This window comes from Silurus meridionalis, chromosome 19 (assembly GCF_014805685.1).
Source record: "Silurus meridionalis isolate SWU-2019-XX chromosome 19, ASM1480568v1, whole genome shotgun sequence".
Lineage (NCBI taxonomy): Eukaryota > Metazoa > Chordata > Actinopteri > Siluriformes > Siluridae > Silurus > Silurus meridionalis.
This window is the reverse complement of record NC_060902.1, coordinates 10,957,991-10,967,880: the sequence shown is the minus strand read 5'-3', so window position 1 is coordinate 10,967,880 and position 9,890 is coordinate 10,957,991. Positions and strand designations below refer to the sequence as shown.

The 9,890-nt window shown below is 44.1% G+C and overlaps 1 protein-coding gene across 1 annotated transcript; it reads right to left on the bottom strand.

Moving 5' to 3' along the window:
* Window positions 1-385: 385 nt before the first annotated feature.
* On the bottom strand, window positions 386-3,533 carry sox12 (SRY-box transcription factor 12). Its single transcript, XM_046875731.1, has 2 exons — window positions 3,293-3,533; window positions 386-3,104 (listed from the first exon to the last, which is right to left on the bottom strand). Exon 2 carries the CDS (start codon window positions 3,012-3,014, stop codon window positions 1,965-1,967), a length of 1,050 nt encoding a protein of 349 aa, XP_046731687.1. The 5' UTR covers window positions 3,015-3,104; window positions 3,293-3,533; the 3' UTR covers window positions 386-1,964.
* Between the last annotated feature and the right edge of the window lie 6,357 nt (window positions 3,534-9,890).

Below are 9,890 nucleotides of genomic sequence, written 5' to 3'. Positions count from 1 at the left end.
TTGCATTTGCATTTATGCTTGATCTACCAATCCATATCACAATTAATCATGGATACAAAATTCAGATGATCACATTATTTCTAACATTTTGATCATATCAAAGATGCCATAACTAAATCTTTACTTACTCTACATTGATCACGGGCAGATTGTTCTGTCTTGTTCTATTATATGTAGTGGACAAAATATAGCTACATATGTAAGGATACATAGAAAGCATTTAGTCATGCATTTGCTGTTGAAGCCTCTCTTATTTCACATTTCGTCTAATCATGTTCCACTCACAGTTCACAACTGTTGATACTGGAATTATATAACATATATATATATATATATATATATATATATATATATATATATATATATATATATATATATATATATATAGATACAGTTTATATATCATATAACCTTTGATCAATGACCATCTGTGAAAAATTTACCTGTAAAACTTATGAAAATGTAGCAGCTACATTTACAACAGGCAAGGCTGTTTCTAGTAAAATAAAAAAACATGACTAGTGGACTTGCAGGTTGTTATTATGGAGGTTACAAACTGATATTATGTAGCCTGAGCAAACGAGAATTATCTAAAAAGAACTAATTTTATTGAGTCACCCCTGTTAATTGCTGCTGCATTACATATCCATGCATCTATGCAGCGGTGGCAGGCACTGACAGGTCTTATCCATGTAAGCTCAAATCTATCTGCTGTATCTATGCAACAGCTAATGGAATAGGTAATTTTGAGAGTAAAATAGCCCCATGCTTAAATTAATAAGGGCATGAGTGTTAGTTGAGAATCTCATTTAAAAAAACAGCAAAAAAAACAGTGCAGTCAGTCACCCCAGTTGGCTCCTTTGAAAGAGAGTAGCAGACAAAAGAAAAAACTTTCACACACAGTCTTTTACACACTCATACACAAGGATCATAGATTAATTACTCAAAGGATGCACTAGGACCTAGACAAATGATCCCTGAGAGAGTCAATGGGGCCAGGTGGCAGACACAATTTTATAAACCCTGATCAAGGCAGCTGCATCCACACTGCAGACATCACATGCATTTACAGACTCAGGCTTGGTCCCCTCCCCACCATCATAACAAACCCACACCCTTCCCCTTTTTGACCTTCTGCACAATAACTGCTGCCTGCATGGCCAGATGCACAGCTCTAAGAAAGAAAGACACAGCCCCCTTGCCAGATCCCTGAACTCCTCTAAGTATCTTTCATGACTAGGCACACAATGACACACATAGACAGTGTAGAGATAAGTATTTGAATTAGCATTGCAAAAGTTCTGCAGCATTAGTGAGGCTCTAAAAGTCTTGCTGTTTAATTAATTAAAAGAAAATGATTGTTCTGACAGACACCTCTATTTTTATGCAGTGATTTTTGCAATTCACTCTATGTTGGTGTAAGCTTTACAGATTTGCTTCATACCAAATGATTTTTACTCAACATAGTTTCCTATCAATGCACGTATGATAATTTTATTTAATTTAGAGTGCTATGTGTTTATAAATACCTATTTTAAAAGCTTGCACTGGTTGTGAAGTCATGCCCTCCAGTGACATTAAAATGTGTACGTGTGTACAGATCCCTGGAATATTTCAGATTTGGTATTAGCACTTTTTGTACCCTGTTGCAAAGAATTACACCTTTGCTGCTTTTGACCTTTTCTCAACCTGCTGTGATGCTGTCTGTGATGAATATCTGTCTTTTCTCTCAAACTGAGCCTAAAGTGCCTGAATACTTAAGAGCTCATTGTTGTTGTTTTTCCTTAGCCATTAAGATATGTCATGTTTGGGGAAAAAAAATGAAAAGCACTTACGGAATCAATAAAGAAACAAATTAATAGAAAAACTGTCCAAAGACAGAAACATAGATATAACATGTTCACTAATTTAACCAGACATTTTTACCACTGGCAAATATGTCTGTAAACAAGTGGGTTTCAAACTTAATAGGTAAACACCAGGTCAGAGATACTTGGTACTAGTAAGTCCCCAGAAATCATTTCATTCACCTCTGGAGTGCAGTAGTCTGGGAATTCGAAGTGAGACCCTGAGTTAGCTTGAAATGCTTCAAAGTCCTTATCCAGAGTGGAACAGTCCATAGGCATGTTTTCAAAGCTGGTATTAGATATGATATGCAGGATTTCCTCTTCCAGTTCCTCATCTGATGAAACAGGTGACACAAAGGAGGAAGAGCTGGTGGAGGTTGGTGTGGATGACCTTGCCGAGTTGGATTCTTGCAAATCAGACACCAGAACTTTCCTGAGTACCTGAGATCCAGTTTCAGAGGAGAAACTTTTGTGGCTGCTGGGCACTTTGACTCTGACCTGAGATAGTCTAGGTTGCTGGTTCTTGGTTGGAATGGCAGGCTGCAGGTGGAAAACAAGAGTTGTCTGGGCCTGATCATCTTGCACAGTTACTGGACTTGCCATGTTTATACCTACTGTATCATCACTTATGCACTTATTATAACTTTTAAATGTATTGCCAATGCAATTTAGGTTTTGTTTTGTGAGATTTGGTTTAACTTTAAACCCTTTACTGGTTAAACTGGCTGATTGGGCTGAATTAAACTTGCTGGCTTTCAGCTTGAGTTTTTCTTTTGCAGTCACTGAGAACTTACTTTTTTTCCTGGGACGATACTTATAGTCAGGGTAGTCAGCCATATGTTTTAGGCGTAGCCTCTCTGCTTCCTTGATGAAGGGTATCTTCTCATAATCTGGAAGAAGTTTCCAGCATTTTCCAAGGCGCTTGGAGATCTCCGCATTGTGCATGTCAGGCCATTGCTCCATTATCTTCCGTCTCTCAATTTGAGACCAGACCATAAATGCATTCATGGGTCTCTTGATGTGCCCAGTAGTAGTTTTGCACCAATTGGAGTCTTTGTCGGATGGGTTGTGCCTAAAACCATCATCAGCATCTTCTGATCCCATTCCCTCAAACATATCTTGGGTTAAATCTCTGTCCATGGCTATAGAGTCTTTTTGTTGAACCATGATGCACAAGAATGCTCTAATAAAAAGTATCTTCAAAGGGATCCATGACTAGACAATCTTAGATACATTGAAGCTTATTACCAATTTGTCCTAAAACAATAGAGAGACAGTTTTAAGGTTTTAATTATTTTCAAAACAATTCCTTTTGTTATGTCAAATGGTATTTTTTTTATTATTTATTATAAACAAATCAATTAATGTTTTTTTTATAAATAATAAGATTGATTTACCAAAATATGGCAATTAAAGATATATTATATTTATATAAGTATACTTACATTAAATGAGTGAGAACAGTGTGCTTCTTCTTCTACTGCAGTACACAATTCAACTAACTACTGGTGCTTTCCTTAGGCAGATATAAACTGCACTGTAGCAGCTGTGGCAGACAACAGTGAAAAATGACTAAGCTAACCAGTGTGCAATTCCATCAAGCCTGGCCCATGCAAAGTACATTCGTATACTCACTGTAACTCTCCCTTTCTCCCACTCTCTCAGTCCCTGTCTGCTGTCTGCCCTTCCTATTCCTTCACTATAGGGACAGCCCCCATCTGCTGTTCTTTAAGCGCAAACTGTAAACTCACAGGCCCCTCCCATCCCACCCACTACTCTGAGCTGTATCTGTGTGTGACAGGGAGAGAGAGACAGGAAGGGGTGAATGCGTTCATGCAGTAAGGCAGAAAGCAAAAGCATACTGGAGTGAGATAAAGGTAAACTGATTTTGGTGTTAAAGGAACCCTTCAAAATTTTCGGTGTCAAGTTCTACTTGTTTATTATTTATATAACTACAAAAGGCAGCAATGAAATATTATTATTTATTATTGTTTTATTCACAAGGGCGGTATATGATCAGTGAAATTACTGTGGATCATATCATTTAGAAACTGTAAAAAATTATAATTTCAACAAAACTGATTTCATATTAAAACAGTTATAAATTCAGAAATAATTCTGGTGATTTTTTTTTTTTAGTTACCTTTGGGCTCTTTTTTACAATTGCACTTTTTTGACCATATCGTACACAGTTATAAAAGGGAAAGAATTGACTTTATAATGAAAATATAATTGCACTATAAGTATAAAAAAAATTAAATTAATAAAAAATAAAGCATGCACCAACCATTTTAAAGAACAAATTGCCTGTAAGTAACGCCAAATAAGATCTTGACTCCCTGGTCCAGGCAAGCATAGACAAGCAGGTCACTATATCTTGACACTCATATTTAAAGTTAGTTCAGTAGAGTGAAGTCATTGAGCAAAGCAGGCCCCAAGTAGTTCACACTCATGTACCATGTCTCCTTGAAGCATAGCAGTACACAAGTCTTGGTAGTTAGATCTGTTTTACTTTTTACAGCAACAGCATGGTTCTTAACATCTCCATGTTTTCAAATGTTAACAGAACATGCATTTGTTTAGCAGCAGTCACATCTAGTCAGCCAAGATCAAACCTACCTTCACACCATTTCAATAAATAAACTCATCCCAAGAAAAATGCAAATGCATAAGTAAGGTTAGGGTTAACAATTCAACCAATCCATTGCAATATCATTATTATGCTGACTTGGCTTGCTCATCAGGGATAAATGCACACCATTCACCTTGACTGTTGATCTCTGTAAAGCTGCTTTGAGACAATGTCTGTTGTGAAAAGCGCTATACAAATAAACTTGACTGTTGAAATACAACCTGGTGAAATGCTCCTAAACTACAGTTGTCTCTATGACACAATAATGGAAGTGACAATAATGGAAAGTGGGGACTGAGATAAAAGCATGCACCTTTACTTATCTATATCTCTATTATTTAGGATGTCCAATATCTTTTGCCATCCACCCGATACTTTCATTAAGGCTGAGCATAATGTAGTCTATGTAGCTGTGATGTATACAGAGTGTATTGGGTCTGGGGTTTTTTTTTGTAATTATTATTGTTTTTTTTTATTTTTTTATAGCTTGGCTTAAAGAGATGGGGACCGAAGGAGATGACGAAATAAAACCACCAGCATTATTACATAGTGGACTGTTTCATACCTGAGCCAAATGACAATCCAGACAAAAGTTACAGTATATCTATGCATTTGGTGCCTGGGCCTTCAGTGGGGATTTACCCGACTTAAACCACCTTTTAATACCACCACTATCACGTTGCAATTATAGAAACCATCAATACAAAACAAAACGCAATGTAACAACGCGTGGCATTACCGAGAGAGAGGCATTTCATATGGAGGGTGAATACTATTTTACTAAAGCAAGAAACCCAGTTAAGACAACTCCAAACCTCTACACTACAACCGCAAATGTGCCACCTACATCATTTGGAGCAGTTCAGAATCAATATTTGTCTAATAACATGACCGTGGCCAGTGGTTCCGCTCGTATTCACTGGTCTGGAAGTGGAGAACCAATCCTCTCCCGTGACCAAATCAATTTCTCTTCCTCCATAGGCATAAAAAAGTCGAACTCCTTTGTATTAATGTTTGCAGAGCTACACACGTGTTTTGCCAGTCGAACCTCTGACCAACCAATCAGAGGACAGAAAAATGCTGATGATATTCTGGGCCAGATAGCTGGCCTGTGAGGCAAATATGAAATCTGATTGGTTAAAGAAACAGAGCTATTTCTTAAGGAGACTATAGTAAAAAAAAAAAAAAAAAATCTAACATCCACATACACGTACTGGAAGCAGTGCAGCCAAGAGAAACGAAATGTAAAAGAAATTAAGAGAATAAACTGTTGCGAATAAATTAATACACTTTCATGGAACAAATACAGGTAGTCCCCGACTTACGACCTATGCAACTTATGACCTTATGACCACAATCGCTAGCCACGGCGTACGTTATTTTTTTACCAGCTTCCGGCATAATTTCACAGTACTGAACATATAGCCTACTCTACTTATGACCAAATCGTGTTACGTCTGTCGGTCCCAATCGTGGTCGTAAGTCGACGACTACCTGTATTAGAATTTAAGTTGGAAATGTAGGTCAGTGCTTCTGTTTGGGCCAGCAGAAAAGGCTTTGCTGGCCCTGACCGCCTGCCACTGGGGTGCCCATGCTGTTATCTTGCTGATAATGATTGGGGCTGGTCAGAAGGTGTGTTGTAACCTACAGTATCAAAATATGTCTAAAAAAATCATTCTTAAAACCCACAGGCTTATCCCACAACATATCTGTCGCCAGAATAAGTCCAGAATGTCTCCTTTTCTTCCAAAAAGTTTGCATAGTATGTCTTTTGTTGTATTATACACTGCATACAGCCTTTTCCTTGGATTTTATTTTGGTGAAAGACTCACATAAATACCCCTTTCTTTCATACAGAGTTGGTGCTGGTGACAGCAAACATTTTGGGGAGCTGACTTGCTTTTTGACCAGTTTGAGAGCTACAGTAAGCTATTTATTTGCAAGGTACACTGTAAACCCTAATTCTGTCATTATTTAAATAATCAAGTAATCTTGAGTCAACACTACTTGAAATTTTGTATTTTCTAACCTTAACTCAAAAATATAAGTTAGATTAACTTACTTAGCTGCAAAATACTTCAACTTAAAATTTTGACTGTTATGAACTCAAAATCCTGATTCATAAAAATAGCCACTCTGGTCTCCTTTCATGGTGATTGGTTATTTAAGGACTTCTGCCTGGCAACAAGAGAACTAATGCAGTGATTGGTAGAATAATCCTATAGGTGGTCCTTAATGCCTGTTGCTGAGGCCGGAAAATTCGCGTTTATTTAGGGGGGGCGCTCTGCGATACGGAAGCCGGGAAGCTTACGGAGGTTGTAACGCGTGCCGTTGCCAAGCTCGATATAACTTGGCCGGCTCATGAGCAGGAAGTGCTTTCATCCAGTAAATTAGATGAGCGCTTTCTGACACCTGTGTCACAACCTCCGCGCAGGGGTCTTCCTTTTTTTCCCGATCTACACACCGAGGTGTCTAGGTCGTGGGTTAAACCTTACTCGGCCCGCCCCTTCACCCCCACTTCTACTGTGTATTCCCACATATTTGGGCGGAGAGAATATGGTTATGAGGCTATGCCTCAGGTTGAAGAGACACTTGCCACCTATCTTTCTCCCGGAGTCGTCTCTTCCCTTAAGACCCCGACGTTGCCCACAAAGCCCCTACGCAGCACTTCTGCGCTCGTAGGTAAAGCCTATGCTTCAGCAGGTCGGGCTGCTTCTTCCCTGCACACCATGGCGGTGTTGCAGGCATATCAGGCTAACCTGCTGCGTGAGTTGGATGTGGGGGGTGCCGTGGATGGCCAGTTCGATGAGCTGCACCGTACGGCAGATCTGGCTCTCAGGGCCACTAAGGAGACCGCTAGGGCCATTGGCCGGTCTATGGCTGCCCTGGTGTCTACAGAAAGGCACCTGTGGCTCACACTGTCAGACATGTCTGATAGGGACAGGGCCGTGTTACTGGATGCTCCGCTAACTCCTTCTGGCCTTTTTGGCGATTCTGTACATTCGGTGGTCGAGAGGTTTCAGGCAAATAGGAAGCAAGCGGCAGCGTTCCAGCGTTACCTCCCACGCCGCTCGCAGGGGGCTGCTCGGCAGGCTCAGCCCCAGCCGCAGCCCTCCGCCTCCCATCGGGAGGTTCAGAAACGCAGTGTCGCGACTCGCTCTCCCCCTGTGAGGAATCCTTAACGGCGCTCGGCCTCGAAGCCTCGTGAGGTGACAGATCTGAGGACTGTCATCTCCAACAAAAAGGCTTCGGCAAAAAGATCCTGACACAGAACTTTCTGGGGATCTGGCTGTGGGGGGGCGTGTCACAACGCTTTTTCCGGTGCCCGCCCTGTCCCAGCCCCCTCAGGGACCTGGTCCGTTAACTCTGCCACCCTCGGTGCTTCAGGGCATGGCCAGCTCCAGCGGGCTCTCTCCTTGGTCTCCACCCGGCATCGCTGTGGTCCGGGAGATCTCGCCTCCCCTGGAACCGTCTCAGGGCATGGCCCTGGTTCTGGGCGTTCCGGAGGTCAGTCTCGAAAGGCTGATTCCCTTGAGGCAGTTTCTGGGAGCTTGGAATGCTCTCCCAGATGTGTCTCGATGGGTCCTGCGTACTGTAGAGCGGGGTTACTCGATTCAGTTCGGGTCTCCTCCGCCCCGTTTTCATGGGGTTCTTCCCACTCTGGTGGGACGACAGCAGGCTCTGGTCATGGAACAGGAAGTAGCTACTCTCCTGAGGAAGGGGGCCATCGAGGTGGTCCCTCCGTCAGAACGAGAGTCCGGGTTCTACAGCCGGTACTTCATAGTTCCCAAGAAGGACGGTGGGTTGCGTCCTATTTTAGATCTACGTCAGCTGAACCGCTCTCTCATGCGACTCAGGTTCAAGATGCTGACCCTCAAGCAGGTCGTGCTTCAAATCAGATCTGAGGACTGGTTTGTCACGGGGGATCTAAGAGACGCGTACTTTCATGTGTCCGTCCTACCTTCTCACAGGAGGTTCCTGAGGTTCGCTTTCGGGGCCGAAGCTTACCAGTATCGGGTTCTTCCATTTGGCCTTGCCCTTTCACCCCGTACCTTCACGAAATGTGTGGATGCGGCTCTGGTTCCCCTGAGGTCTCAGGGCATCCGCATCCTCAACTACATCGACGATTGGTTGATCCTAGCTCAGTCAGAGCAGCTGGCGGTCCGGCATCGAGATGTCGTTCTCGCCCACATGAAGGCTTTGGGGTTTCGGTTGAACGCCGGGAAGAGTGTGCTTTCTCCTTTTCAGAGAACCACCTATCTCGGTGTCATATGGGATTCGACTACTTTGCGTGCGCAGCTTTCTCCTGCCCGCATTGTGGCCATCCTTGCGGCCGTCGGGAAGGTCAGAGAGGGGCAGCCTCTCACTGTCAAGCAGTTCCAGAAACTTCTAGGGCTTATGGCAGCTGCATCCAGTGTGATTCCACTTGGCCTGCTGTACATGAGGCCCCTTCAGTGGTGGCTCAGGACCCGCGGGTTCTCACGGAGGGGCAATCCGCTCCGTACCATCAAGGTCACGCGGCGATGCCTACGTGCCTTAGATGTTTGGAGAGATCCCCGGTTCCTATCTCTAGGCCCTGTGCTGGGAGTCCCCGGTCGTCGCTTAATGCTGACGACGGATGCGTCCCTCACGGGGTGGGGAGCGGTCATGAGTGGTCGCTCTGCCAGGGGTCTGTGGGAGGGGCCCCATCTACTGTGGCACATCAATTGCCTAGAGATGCTGGCCGTGCTTCTAGCTTTGAAGCATTTCCTCCCAGACCTCAGAGGTCACCACGTGTTGGTCCGTACGGACAACACTTTGGTGGTCTCTTACATCAACCATCAAGGAGGTCTGCGCTCACGCCCCCTGTGCAGGCTGGCGCACCAGGTCCTCCTTTGGGCCCAGGGGAAACTCCTCTCTGTGAGAGCGGTTTACATCCCAGGCCGGTTGAACGAGGCAGCAGACGCCCTGTCGAGGCAGGGGTTGAGGCCCGGGGAATGGCGGCTACACCCAGATGTGGTGGAACAGGTTTGGGAGAAATTCAGAAGAGCCCAGGTGGATCTGTTCGCGTCTCGAGAGACGTCGCACTGTCCCCTCTGGTTCTCCCTTACGCCTCCGGCCCCTCTGGGGCGTGGCCGAGGCTGCGTCTGTACGCTTTTCCCCCCGTCGCGCTGCTTTCGGGAGTTCTGGAGAGAGTTCGCCGGGATGGAGTCAGTCTCCTCCTGGTAGCTCCAAGGTGGCCGCGCAAACTATGGTTCGCGGACTTGGTGGCTCTCCTCGAGCACCCTCCGTGGGAGATCCCTCTGAGGAGGGACCTCCTTTCTCAGCTAGGGGGTGCCATATTTCACCCCCGCCCGGAGCTGTGGAGGCTGTGGCTGTGGCCCCTGAGGGGGCACGGCTCCGAGGTTCTGGTCTCTCCACCGAGGTGGTAG